The sequence below is a fragment of the Salvelinus namaycush genome, chromosome 6, assembly GCF_016432855.1.
Source record: "Salvelinus namaycush isolate Seneca chromosome 6, SaNama_1.0, whole genome shotgun sequence".
In the NCBI taxonomy this organism is placed as follows: Eukaryota; Metazoa; Chordata; class Actinopteri; order Salmoniformes; family Salmonidae; genus Salvelinus; species Salvelinus namaycush.
Genome location: NC_052312.1, coordinates 32142795 through 32157596, shown reverse-complemented (window position 1 = coordinate 32157596; position 14802 = coordinate 32142795). Strand labels below are relative to the sequence as shown.

Genomic DNA, 14802 nt, shown 5'->3' with positions numbered 1-14802 from the left:
GCACTGTAAAAAGTTGCACAGAATCAAGTCAATAATTGTGCGATTATCTGACAACACCAACAAAAAAGTAGCATAGCTCAGGGACACAACATTAAGTGGGCGTAAATGCTCTTGGGCTTGTACTTGCTAACTTTTGGTCTGCAGTGCTTTGTAACTTATTTGTTATCTAGAACATATATCTACACACTCAAAAATAAGAATACGGTTACGGTACAATGTTGTTCCCTGGTTTACAAAAGGTCAAAGGTACACTTAAGGTACCTTCAGAGGTATACATGGTACTGGTCGGTACCTTTTAGAGTACATGTGTGGATAATCTAGTAAAATGTTTTTTTTTTGTAAAAAAAAAAAAATGTACCCAATATATTCAATAATTACTGCAGTTTTAAATGTAGGTGATGCAATATGCTGGCAGGGGCTCATTAGCATATTTGGGGACAGTTGTTCTATTTGTGCCAACCGTCAGTGGAAATGTTGTACCAGTTTAACTGGTTCATCGTGGTTTTTTGTTATGTTGATGAAGGTTGAGCCCCTCTTTTGACACGGTCAGTGCTGCAGTCTTTGTAAGAACAGCTGACAGTCAAGAGTTGCACTGTTAAGAGGTTACTGCGCCTTTCCAGTAGCATAATGGCAGCTAGTTCATAGAAAGTTTCATTTTCAATAATTTACTGTCAATGAGCTTTAAGTGGGTTATTGTAAGATTCACAGTAATTTACTGTAGCTAATCTGTCACACTCACTGACCTGACGGTCTGGTAGGAAAGTGAGTATTACAATGACATTGTGACTAGCTAAGATTGAAATATTGTATGGCTCTTTGACATCACATGCACTTATGTTAGCCATTAATAAGACTGGATAACCAACAGCGTACAAGCTTAGTGTTTATGAACAGAACACAACAGACAACATTAACTGGGACGACATTGCTTCTCATGGGAGACCAAAAAGAGCAAGTTGAAAGCCATGCCTGCAATATTCTGACAGGCTGCTGTTACAGTATGCTGCCAATCAGCAAGTGATGTGCATGTTGTCAACAGAAGATTCAGTGAAGACACAATAGGTTACTAGCATGTATTGCTAGTGGCAGCAAGTTGCCTGTAGGTTACTGACAATGTTTTGCCAGTTAGTTATTGTGAATCTTACAATAACTTACTGACAAATGGTTTTCAGTTAAGAAATGACAAATTCACAGCAACAAGCTGCCATTTAAGTTACTGGAAAATACACACTACCCTCTTTACAGTGCAGCTCATTACCAACACATCCTCTTACAAAGTTTGCAATGTCAAAGGAGGTGCTCAACTTCCATTGGCAAAACCATCAAACGTTTAAACTTCTACTGATGGTTGCCACAAATACACATATATTTGACCATGCCCCCAAATATGCAAATGAGCCCCACAATGAATTCTACCTTCTATTCAAAATATTGGGTGTAAAAATATCCCATTATACCTACAAGGTACCGAACTGTACCATGTGAGGTCATATGTGTACCTGTGAAGTTTACGTTTGAGTTTTTTGTACCCCAGGTAACAACACTGTACCCTAACCATACCCTTATTCTTCGAGAGTGTGTGTAAATATTCCTGCCTAGAAGCCCAGCATCCCGGAGTCACCTCTTCACTGTTGATGTTGAGACTGGTGTTTTGCGGGTACTATTTAATGAAGCTGCCAGTTGAGGACTTGTGAGGCGTCTGTTTCTCAAACTAGACACTCTAATGTACTTGTCCTCTCGCTCAGTTGTGCACCGGGGCCTCCCACTCTTTCTATTCTGGTTAGAGCCAGTTTGCGCTGTTCTGTGAAGGGAGTAGTACACAGCGTCGTAAGAGATCTTCAGTTTCTTGGCAATTTCTCGCATGGAATAGCCTTCATTTCTCAGAATAAGAATAGACTGACGAGTTTCAGAAGAAAGGTCTTTGTTTCTGGCCATTTTGAGCCTGTAATCGAACCCACAAATGCTGATGCTCCAGATACTCAACTAGCCTAAAGGCCAGTTTTATTGCTTCTTTAAATCAGGACAACAGTTTTCAGCTGTGCTAACATAATTTCAAAATGGTTTTCTAATGATCAATTAGCCTTTTAAAATGATAAACTTGGATTAGCTAACACAACGTGCCATTGGAACACAGGAGTGATGGTTGCTGATAATGGGCCTCTGTACACCTATGTAGATATTCCATAGAAAAAAAATCTGCCGTTTCCAGCTACAATAGTCATTTACAACATTAACAATGTCTACACTGTATTTCTGATCAATTTGATGTTATTTTAATGGACAACAAATGTGCTTTTCTTTCAAAAACAAAATCATTTCTAAGTGACCCCGAAGGATAGTCTATATATATATAAAAAAATAACAGAATACTGTCATTTTATAGAAATAACACCTTCAAGTTGCTCGATATACTTTAGGCAAAGTGCAAGAAATTGTTGGTGCCAATATACACTGAGTATACAAAACATTATGAACACCTGCTCTTTCCATGACATAGACTGATCAGGTGAATCCAGGTGAAAGATTTGATCCCTTATTGATGTCACTTGTTAAATCCACTTCAATCGGTGTAGATGAAGGGGAGGAGACAGGTAAAAGAAGGATTTTTAAGCCTTAAGACAATTGAAACATGGATTGTGCATGTGTGCCATTCAGAGGGTGAATGGGCAAGAGGAAATATTTAAGTGCCTTTGAACAGTGTGATAGTAGGGGCCAGGCGGACAGGTTTGTGTCAAGAACTGCACCACTGCTGGGTTTTTCCACACTCAACCGCTTCCCGCATGTATCAAGAATGGTCCACCACCCAAAGGACATCCAGCCAACTTGACGCAACTGTGGGAAGCATTGGCGTCAACATGGGCCAGCATCCTTGTGGAACGCTTGACAACTTGTAGATTTCATGTCCCGATGAATTGAGGCTGTTCTGAGGGCAACAAGGCAAACTCCAACTCAATATTAGGAAGGTGTTCCGAATGTTTAGTATACTCAGTGTATGTATAATCAATCTCCCTTAGGTCCACAGACCTGGTGGTGCAGCACAAACTTCAGGTAATTATCAACCAAGAAGCTGTGAGTTCAAATCCCAAGTGAGGTTGATTCCCAAGTAATCAGAAATAGAGCAGTATACTGTCCTTTAATGTTAACGCCTTCACTTAGCTGTAAAAATACAGTAACTTCAACAAAGAAAACACAATAACGTTCTTGGCGGACGTCTCCGGAACAAACCGGAACTGTTTAATTTGAATGTCAATTATGCCTTTTTTTTAAGGCAAAAATATTCTCAATGACATTTGACACTTTCACATGCAAAAATGTTCATGGTATCAAGTTAACATTTTGCATCCCCCATGTCACATTTATTTAACACGTTTTCACATGTGCTCAACTGTTGTCACATGTAGCTTCATGTTTTCACGTTGCTTCATATGTTGTCACGTTATCACATTAACTTCACATAAAAATCACACGAGATCACGTGAAATGCATGTGTTTTTTTCCGTAAGGGATGCACCACATATTGCCTGCACATTGTAAACATAAAATGACATAGAAAGCGGCACCAGTGTTTTTGACATTATAACTTAAATACATTTAATAAATAAAGATATTTAGGGTTACGGTATATTTCGAAGTGTTATACATTTTCATAAACAATGTGGGATGGCAGTATCAAATGTATGTGAACCGGAGAATATTTACACAGATAAATATTCTCCAGTTGAAGGCTAGGGTGTGAAGCTGAGGTTAGAGTTTCAGATTTGATTTAGGCTAGAGAAAGAACAATCCAGCAATCTCTCCCTGTTGTGTTACACTCAGACAGCTGACGATAGGACAGGTTTGGCCTTCAAACAGTGCAAGAGGCGTCACTGCAGTACCTGGTTCGAATCCAGGATGTATCACAACCATCCGTAATTGGGAGTCCCATAGGGCGGCACACAATTGGCCCAGCGTCGTCCGGGTCTGGCTGGGGTAGGCCTCCATTGTAAATAAGAATTTGTTCTTAACTGACTTGCCTAGTTAAATAAAAGGTTAAATTAAAAAAAATATATATATATTATATTATCTTGGTTATAACTACACAGTACAGATATGCCTTAATGAGGTATCAGTTTCTTATACAGGTGAGCGAAGATATGTATTTAGCCTTAACATAGCTGTGAACCAGTACCATGTTTCAATCAACACACTTACATGAACCACAACAGTGCATTTTCACATTGGCAAATCCCAAGTCTTCCGGACATAAGTAGATACACACCTTCTGTCTTCCAGACATGATTAGTAGATTACAGATTGACTTCAGTGGAGTTCTCCTCCTTACCACAGATGAGTCTCTCTGATCTCAGCAATGACCTGACTGGCCTTCTGCAGAGCCTGTAGACACACAATGAGATACACTTGACTATGAAGCTTGTTGTGAATAATATAATATTGAAGTGCTACCTTTAGTTGTTGCTTTTTTGATCTACTTCCTGTACCAATGTTTGGGTGTATGTCAAACCTCTCTGTTCATGGTTAAGGTACCAACCTCTAGCATGTCTGCAGCCTCCTTGCGTCTCTGGGCCATGTCCTCAGACTCAATGAGCAGGTCGTTGAGAAGACCAGACTTATAGAGCTGACCCACCAGCTCACTCTGCAGACTGTCCTTCACATGGTTCACCAGGAAGTGCATCACTGCCTTGGGCACACTACAGGACAGAGGAGGGAGAAAGAGAGAAGAGGGAGAAATCTGAGCTGCTGGCCTAATGAGAGCAAATACCTCTAGACTTCAACACTGCGCAGAAATACAACGGCGGCAGGCAGCCTAGAGGTTAAGAGCATTGGGCCAGTAACCGAAAGGTCGCTGGTTCGAATCCCCGAGCTGGCAAGGTGAAAAAAAATCTGCCGCTCTGCCCTTGAGCAAGCCAGTTAACCCCAAACAACAACTGCTCCCCGGGCACTGTGGATGTCAATTAAGGCAGCCCCCTCTCTGGGGTGGGGTTAAATGCAGAAGACACATTTCGGTTCAATGCATTCAGTTGTGCAACTGACTAGGTATCCTCTTTCCCAAAAAGAGAGGGACAGTGTCAGAAAACACATGCACCTGTCTTGGATGTTTTTCCGGACGATGAGAAAGTAGGACTTGATGAGTCTCTCGATGACCTCACAGTCACGCTGCTCCTGAGAAGACAACTTCCTGGCAACGGGAACGGGCTGCGGGAGGAGCATCAGCCAATCACTGAAGGTCACCACACAGCATTTTGAAATTGAATAACTTTATTATTCGCTCACCACATCCAGCAGGTTGACGGCAAGGCCCTTATGGGGACTGGCGGGGCCAGAGCCGGGGGCCCCCTCGTCCCCTTTCTTCAGCATGCCTCTCCAGTTCCCTGTCCCTTCCTGGTCCCCCTGGGGCCCTGCTCCGGGAGGCTGAGGTTACACACAACACAAACAATCAGATGTAAAGCCATTTTTACAGCAACTTGTACCACAAGTTGCAGAACCACAACGCAAACCAATCTATTTAAGTCAGAGCCAAGCTCAAACGCACAGAGACGGAGAAGGCAGAGAGGACATTGTTAAGAGAGGGCATGAGTGCTGGGGAGCAGACTAAGTACACAGAGCAGAGCAGAGCACAGCAGGAAGCACGGAGCATGCCCACACCCATGCCCCACCTTGGCACCCTCCGCGTCCACAGAGGCAGGGGGCTCGGTAGGATTGGGAGGCTGGCCGACTGGACCATTAACTACTGACTAAGAGGAAGAGAGGAGAGGAGGAATGGAGAAGGGACTTGTGAAGTCAGGAGAGGTAAAGACCAGGGACAATTGGCATTATATTGCGATTAAAGAGAGGTGGAGAGATTGCGCATGGGATCCATTTTGTTTAGAGTATTATAGAAGTGATTTAAAGTACGGTGGATAGTTAGTTACCTTATCCCTGGGGACTGCAGCGGGCAGTTCTCTCATTCTGTTTCTCCTCGACTCCTACAGGACATAGACAGCAAGGAGGAAAGTTACATCACTTTTACAACACACAATGTCCTCTGTTGCTCAGTTGATTCCCGGTACCACCCATATGTAAAATGTATGCACGCATGACTGTAAGTCGCTTTGGCTAAAAGCGTCTACTAAATGACATACACTACCCGTCAAAAGTTTTAGAACACCTACTCCTTCAAGGGTTTTCTTTATTTTTACATTGTAGAATAAAAGTGAAGACATCAAAACTATGAAATAGCACATATGGAATCATGTAGTAACCAAAAAAGTGTTAAACAAATCAAAATATATTTTATATTTGAGATTCTTCAAAGTAACCACCCATTGCCTTGATGACACTTTGCACACTCTTGGCATTCTCTCAACCAGCTTCACAGGGAATGCTTTTCCAACAGTCTTGAAGGAGTTCCCACATATGCTGAGCACTTGTTGGCTACACCTCCTCCTCCATGCTTCACGGTGGGAACCACACCACGTCTCACAAAGACATGGCGGTTGGAACCAAAAATCGCAAAGTTGGATTCCTGACCAAAGGACAGATTTCCACCGGTCTAATGTCCATTGCTCGTGTTTCTTGGCCCAAGCAAGTCTCTTCTTCTTATTGGTGTCCTTTAGTAGTCATTTCTTTGCAGCAATTCGACCATGGCCTGATTCACGCAGTCTCCTCTGAACAGTTGATGTTGAGATGTGTCTGTTACTTGAACTCTGTGAAGCATTTATTTGGGCTGCAATTTTTGAGGCTGGTAACTCTAAATGAACTTATCCTCTGCAGCAGAGGTAACTCTGCGTCTTCCATTCCTGTGGCGTTCCTCATGAGAGCCAGTTTCATCATAGCGCTTGATGGTTTTTGCAACTGCACTTTAAGAAACTTTCATGTCTTAAAGTAATGGACTGTCGTTTCTGTTTGCTTATTTGTGCTGTTCTTGCCATAATATGGACTTGATCTTTTACCAAATAGGGCTATCTTCTGTATAACCCCCCCCCCCCCCCCCACAACACAACTGATTGGCTCAAACGCATTAAGAAGGAAAGAAATTCCACAACTTAACAAGGCACACCTGTTAATTGAAATGCATTCCAGGTGACTACATCATGAAGCTGGTTGAGTGTGCCAAGAGTGTGCAAAGCTGTCATCAAGGCAAAGGGTGGCTATTTGAAGAATCTCAAATATATTTTGATTTGTTTAACACTTTTTTGATCACTACATGATTCCATATGTGTTATTTCATAGTTCTGATGGTCTTCACTATTATTCTACAGTGTAGAAAATAGTAAAAATAAAGAAAAACCCTTGAATGAGTAGGTGTTCTAAAACTTTTGACCGGTAGTGTATATTATCATATTATTATTACATCACACAACTATTATTATGCAGAATTCATGTCAAGAGAAAAGGTAATGAGCTGTCACCTATGTTGTTGTTCATGACCCCACAGGCATCAGCAAAGTCAGGGTGTTTGGTGTTGACGTAGGCCAGCTCTATGGCCACCAGATTATGCACCTGGAGTAAGAGAGTTGTATGTGATGTGATACAATAACCTGATGCAATTGGCATACAAATAACCCACGTGCACATTAAACCGTTTGAACCTAAATTTACCATCTCATTGGTGATAGGCAGCCTTTTCCTGAGCAGAGAGGTGACCACTTCTACTATGGCATCATGGAGCTTTGGAAATCTCAACAACTCCTATGGAAAACACAGGTATCAGGTGTGTGTGTGTGTGTGTGCGGGGATATGTTTAGAAGTCCCCACAAGTATAGTAAGCAAACAAAAAGTTGACCAACTGCGGACATTTTGTTGGTCCCCACAAGGTTAAATGCTATTTATATGGGGGTTAAGGTGAGAATTAAGTTTAGGGTTAGAACCTAGGCTAAGTTTAAGGTTATGGTTAGATTAAGGGGAAAAAATATTTTGAATGGGACTGAATTGTGTGTTCCCACAAGGTTAGTTATACAAGACTGTGCGTGTCTGTGCGCGCACAGTGTCTACCTGTGTGCTGTAGTTGCTGCAGTGCTGGATGATCCTCTGCAGCTCCTCATGGACCAGCTCCACACAGCGCAGGCTGGGCTCCTCCAGTCTCTTCACCTGCTTCTTCACCAGCAGCTCAAACGACACCTCGGGCACAAACAGAGACGGACGAGGGCCCTTGAGAGAGAATGAAAGAGGGAGAGAGCGAGAGAGAAATCAGAGTAGAGACAGACATGTACCCTGTGTTGTTCAGACAAAGTAGCATTGATCGAAAGACACCGATTACTATTTATTCATTCCCCAGTTCAAAGGTATGCCCACTCTTTGGCCAATACTGTTGTTATAAGGAGAGAAGAAGAAGGTCTCAGAACTTCCACTCACAGTGGCGTTCCTGATGGCAGTCAGGATGTCTATGGTGTTGAGTCCTCCTAGGGGATCCACTGACTCTAATGTTCGCCCAAAAGTCTCGTGAAATATGTAACAGATTCTGGCACCACCGCATCTGCGAAACAAGAGGATAGATAAAGTTGACATGTTGTGACAAACATGATGTGCTACTATGAATCAAAGTAATAGTGCCAACACTCAAACTCATCTCAAGCATTTCATAATACAGGTACTACTACATGCAGTGTAGGGGAGGCAGGTAGCCTATTGGTTAGAGCGTTGGACTAGTAACCGAAAGGTTGCAAGATCGAATCCCTGAGCTGACAAGGTAAAAATCTATCGTTCTGCCCCTGCAAAAGGCTGTTAACCCACTGTTCCTAGGCCATCATTGAAAATAAGAATGTGTTCTGACTTGCCCCTGACTTGCCTAGATAAAAAAGTGCATCTGGGTTTTCACAGGCATTTTGCCCAGACATCGGCACCACCTTGTGGAATAGAGACGGTACTACTACTCACAGCTCAGCCGTCTCAATGTACTTGGCGGTGCCCTCGATAGTGTGGCAGTACTCTGCAGCGAATTTGGTTATGAGCTGCAGAAGGGTGGCATTCTGGTCCTCAACGGGCTGGCCGTAGCTGCTCAACAGAGACTGGTACTGGGCCACCAGCACGTTGATACGTGTCTTCAGCTCCGGTAGACAGTCTCGGATGTGGTGCATCAGTAACCTAGCAGGGACAGGAGAAATAGAATCATTTGATTTGAATGGCACTTCAATGGGTATTCCAATCTAATAGTTCTAATTCTATGGGCACAGTATCTGAGACCTTGAGGATTCATTAGACACAGTAGGTTACTGTAATGAGAATATTTAAGATGAATATAGTTCATGTTCAGTTAAGTGTGACATTTACCTTTCTGTATTACACATGATTTCCAGTGTTCCGTTTGTGACACTCGGGTTGATGGTCACTAGATTCGATGCTGAATGTTACGGATTAAAGTCATATCTGTTGATAGTGATTGACGCTAGACTGGAGGTACAAGGACCGAGGACACAGTGATTATTATTGTATACTGTGTGATTCTGTAGTAGCTGACAAAGTCACTGGCCTTTTGTTTTGATTTCCTACAAGTCTCTGGGCTGCTGTTAACAGAACAGTTGTCAGCTGATTAGGATATACAGTGCATTCGGAAAGTATTCAGACTCCTTTACTTTTTCCACATTTTGTTACGTTACATACAGCCTTGTTCTAAAATGGATTACATCGTTTTTTTCCTCATCATCAATCTACACACAATACCCCGTAATGACAAAGCGAAAAACGTTTTTAAAATTTTGAAAAATAAAATAAAAAGAATTCCAACTTATTTACATACTGTAAGTATTCAGACCCTTTGCTATGTAACTCGAAATTGAGCTCAGGTGCATCCTGTTTCCATTGATCATCCTTGAGATGTTTCTACAACGTGGAGTCCACCTGTGGAAAATTCAATTGATTGGACATGATTTGGAAAGGCACACACTTGTCTATATAAGGTCCCACAGTTGACAATGCATGTCAGAGCAAAAACCAAGCCATGTTTTTGGAATTGTCCATAGAGCTCAGAGACAGCATTGTGTTGAGGCACAGATCTGGGGAAGGGTACCAAAAAATGTCTGCAGCATTGAAGGTCCCTAAGAACACAGTGGCCTCAATCATTTTTAAATGGAAGAAGTTTGGAACCACCAAGACTCTTCCTAGAGCTGGCCGCCCCCGGCCAAACTGAGCAATCTGGGGAGAAGTACCTTGGTCAGGGAGGTGAACAAGAACCCTATGATCACTCTGACAGAGCTCCAGAGTTCCTCTGTGGAGATGGGAGAACCTTTCAGAAAGACAACCATCTTTGCAGCACTCCACCAATCAGGCCTTTATGGTAGTGGCCAGACGAAAGCCACTCCTCAGTAAAAGGCACATGACAGCATGCTTGGAGTTTGCCAAAAGGCACCTAATGGACTCTCAGACAATGAGAAACAAGATTCTCTGGTCTGATGAAACCAAGATTGAACTCTTTGGCCTGAATGCAAAGCGTCAAGACTGGAGGAAACCTGGCACCATTCCTACGGTGAAGCATGGTGGTGGCAGCATCTTGCTGTGGGGATGTTTTTCAGCGGCAGGGACTGGGAGACTAGTCAGGATCGAGGGAAAGATGAACGGAGCAAAGTACAGAGAGATCTTTGATGAAAACCTGCTCCAGAGTGCTCAGGACCTCAGACTGGGGCGAAGGTTCATCTCCAACTGGACAACGACCTTAAGCACACAGCCAAGAAAATGCAGGAGTGGCTTCGGGACAATTCTCTGAATGTCCTTCACTGGCCCAGCCAGAGCCCGGACTTGAACCCGCTCGAACATCTCTGTAGAGACCTGAAAATAGCTGTGCAGCGACGCTCCCCATTCAACCTGACAGAGCTTGAGAGGAACAGCAGAGAAGAAATGGGAGAAACTTCCCAAATACATGTGTACCAAGCTTGTAGCGTCATACCCAAGAAGACCAGAGGCTGTAATCACTGCCAAAGGTACTTCAACAAAGTACTGAGTAAAGGGTCTGAAAACCTACTGTATGTAAATGTGATCTGTTTTTATAAATTAGAAGAAAAAAATGTCATTATGGGGTATTGTGTGTAGATTGATGAGGGGGAAAAACATTTTAATACATTTTAGAATAAGGCTGTAACGTAACAAAATGTGGAAAAAGTCAACGTTTCTGAATATTTTCCGAATGCACTGTAAGGGCCTTAGTGATGACCAGTTAGACATTTTATCTGCTTCTGTGCTGGAGGAGTCTTCCTGCCGCAACTTGTACTAAAAATCGGATAGATTTTTGATTGCCTTTATTTGAAAATCCTATTACAGAATTCCATTCTATTAGTGGTAATTCTATGGGCACCATATCTGAGATCTCAAAGTTCCATTAGATAAAGTAGTTTGCACTTTGTGATTTATTGGCTGATCAGAGTGAAGAACCTTTACTGGCAAGTGTTGTTAGACGTCACTACTGTCGTTGCTACTACCATTTCTGATGTGCTTATGTAATACTTATACTAAACTGCAGTATGGAGGGAACAATAATATTTTCACCTGTTAAGAGTCCTGGCCAGATACTTGGTTCCATTTCGATTAGCCAGAGAGGGATACTTCTTCTGCAAGAAAGCATCTTCATCTCGGATGGCATCGCTCACTGACTTCTTATTGTTGATGTCCAACTGGCTCCTGCATGAAACAGACAGAGACATGTCGGCTTCACAATAGCACCAGACAGATTTCAGCTACTGTTTATTTTTATGTAAGGTAGAGTAGAGGTTACTATTGGGAGGGAGTGTAACGTGCTACAGTAGAGTATAAAGCCAGACCTGTTGACCACTCCGATGAGGCCCAGTTTGACAGGGATGACCCGGCCCAGCAGGACGTCCATAGCATCAGTACCAGCGTCCATCAAGTCCAGCTTGGTCACCACCGCCAGTGTCCTCCTGCCTGTGCACAACAACAGACTAGAGAAATGAGTCTAACACAACATACTGTACACACCATACACTTTTACCAGTCGCAGAGAGAGATAAGTGGCTGCCGAAACATTGTGGATGAAAATGAGCATTATAGCCCTTTTACATTGATGTGAAAACTGAAATGCGGGTCAAAACCCTGACATCCAAACTGTTACTATCAACTAAATAAGCGGGGGAAAAACTCAAACCCAGTACTGACCGTCGGGATCGACCTCACGGGCCACTTTGAGGGCCTCTGAGGTGGCCATGTCTGTGTTGGCAGCGGTCACAGCCAGGATGATGGAGTTGGGGTTGGAGATGTGCTTCAGGATCAGCTCTCTGATCTGCACCTCTATGTCTTGGGGCTGGTCGCCCACTGGGACCTGTATGGGGGGGGAAGCACAAACACAGAGGAGTAACTGACGACGGAGTCGTTCTAGTGTATCAAGCTCCAGCCAAGGTTTCGGTTGTCCTGCATGTCTGCTAGGCTTCTAGGTTCTCCTATGCAGAGCAGACACTTAGTACAGTCCATCTCCATCTCCAGTCACTGTTACCTTGGTGATGCCGGGTAGATCCACCAGAGTGAGGTTCACCACATTAGGAGAGAAAATCTTCAAGTGGATAGGCTCATCGCTGATCCCCTATAGGAAATACGATGACAAACAATGACTGGCTTTGTTGAAATTGTTAGGGATGTATGTATGTGAAGGAGATCAATTTACGAAGTGCTAAATAATTACACTGCGATTGTCTTACCTTGTTAATACCGGAAATTCTTTCCGTTTCATTTTCGATTTCCTGCCTGATTTCACTGAAGTCTGGGTAGATCTGAAAAGACCAGCTTTGTTAATGTAGATTTTCTTCAAATCAACAACACAGAAAACAGAATACCATGAGTAGCAACACGTATCAATGTTTGAGATAAGTCACACCTTGTTTTTGGTGTGTAAGAACTTGCCCCATTCATCTCCTTCCACGCCTGTGGAATACAATAACACACGGTTTAGATACACATTTTCACCTAACCAAAATAAGGTAATGGAATACGGGAGAGGTATCAATAATATATCATACATGCCATTTAGCAGACACTTTTATCCAAAGCAGCTTACAGTCATGCGGGCATACATTTGACATATGGGCGGCCCCAGCGGGAATCGAACCCACAACTCTTTGCTTTTTGTAAGTACAACGCTCTTCCAACTGAGCCACACAGGATCACAATCATAGATTAGAATACTATATTAATAAGATCTCTACGATCACAATCATCTCAGGAATAACCCTAGATAGACTACATGTTCAGGTGTGGACGGTCTGTTCTACAGGTCCCTAATAACTGTCAACGGAGGCAGGTATGCATTGTTACGTGTTTGTCCACGTTGTGGGGTCTGCAGTCAGAGAAAGAGGAAGTTTCAGCTCCTATTGTCAACAATGTGGTTATTGCAAAAACAGCTCCCTCTGGGTTTAACATGATACAGTAGCAAGCGTGTGATCTGAGTTTCACGTCTTGCTGAAGTATGAAATGGTACAAAACGCTGAGTCAGAAACAACAACATGAGTGGCAGGTCAGAAACAATGACACAAAGTGGTCTGAACATACAGAATGGGGAATCTCACACACACACACACACACACACACACACACACACACACACACACACACACACACACACACACACACACACACACACACACACACACACACACACGGTTAGTGGTCAGTCAGTGTGGTCACATATGGTGGTGTACCATCCCAGGTAGGCCTACGTACCATTCTCATCTTTCATTTTCCTGCCATCTCCAGGATCCACATGGACTAGCTGTAGGATGAGTGGCCGGCGGGTCACTACACCTGTCCCACGGGGCAGCATGTCCTTGCCAACCAGGCTCTCCAACACAGAGCTCTTCCCACTGCTCTGGAGACAGGCATCACAGTATGTCACATCATGGAGTTGGGTTAACAGCTATCTCATAAGGACGGATCTGAGAACAGCAGTGTTACAAAATAATATGGCACATAAGGTGGTGGTGACCTGACTTTAGGGGAACTGATAATGAAGATGATCTCAAAATTGTCCTACAGTAATTGACAGATGTTCTTCATAATGGCTGCTGCCATAAAGCAGGCTTTGCCCGGGTCAAATGGAACATTCCAGCTGTCTGTTAACACATGCACACCAATAATAGCCACACAACTGACTCGTGCACAAGCAGAATAGAAAGAGGTGTATTTTTAACTGCACCACGCTCCAGTTCAATGGCTCATTTTCAGCAAACCTGATGTTTTGCCTGAACATAATGAAAACCTCGAACACAAAATAGCTGGATAGATAGCAATGCATGTAGCTAGCTATGTAGCTATCTTTCAGGGTCATGTGAAGAGCCTAGCAGCATAGCCCTATTTTGACAGCTAAGTGGAAGGATTTTACCTGGGTTCCAACGACTGCTATCTGCGGCAGCTGTATTATGTCTGCTCCCACCGTATTGAAGACATCTTGAAGCTTGTTTATAACGGGGATTAGAGCCTCCATGTTCAAGCTAAATTGACACCTTTCTAGAGAGATAAATTAATGGAGCAGCTATCCACCAGCTCTGTTAAAAGTCATTCAATGTCCCACAGACACCATTGAAATAAGCCATTCCCACCAGTCTGCGACTGCGTTGTGTATTGTTGGGACTTGTAGTCTTCCAGATGCCAAACGCTGCTAGAATTTTACAAATAGGACTGCATTTCCCAGAATAGGCCTGCTGCTCAAAAACGTTTGTTTTTCCATGGACGTGTAAGATTAAGATCACTTTACTGGTCATTTGCACACAAGCTCCAACCGAAATTTGACTTGAGCTTTTAACCCAACCCCTCCAAAAGACACACTGGGCACCCAGGGAGCTCCTGTGGGGGCTTAAGTGCCTTGCTCAAGGGCACAACGGCAGGCAATCGTATATA

At 43.2% G+C, this 14802-nt stretch overlaps 1 protein-coding gene across 2 annotated transcripts; it reads right to left on the bottom strand.

Moving 5' to 3' along the window:
• Positions 1–5301: 5301 nt before the first annotated feature.
• LOC120049882 (dynamin-1-like protein) lies at positions 5302–14619 on the bottom strand. Of its 2 annotated transcripts, none has more exons than XM_038996364.1 (15): positions 14288–14619; positions 13630–13774; positions 12788–12834; positions 12612–12683; positions 12410–12496; positions 12076–12238; positions 11724–11844; positions 11452–11583; positions 8854–9060; positions 8332–8452; positions 7972–8127; positions 7579–7668; positions 7389–7479; positions 5910–5963; positions 5302–5409 (listed from the first exon to the last, which is right to left on the bottom strand). In XM_038996364.1, the coding sequence occupies exons 1-14, from the start codon at positions 14387–14389 to the stop codon at positions 5911–5913; spliced, it is 1587 nt and encodes a 528-aa protein (XP_038852292.1). In that variant the 5' UTR covers positions 14390–14619; the 3' UTR covers positions 5302–5409; position 5910. The 2 variants fall into 2 exon arrangements, with proteins under 2 accessions (XP_038852292.1, XP_038852293.1); XM_038996365.1 differs by having other exon boundaries at positions 13630–13841; positions 14288–14377.
• Positions 14620–14802: the final 183 nt, after the last annotated feature.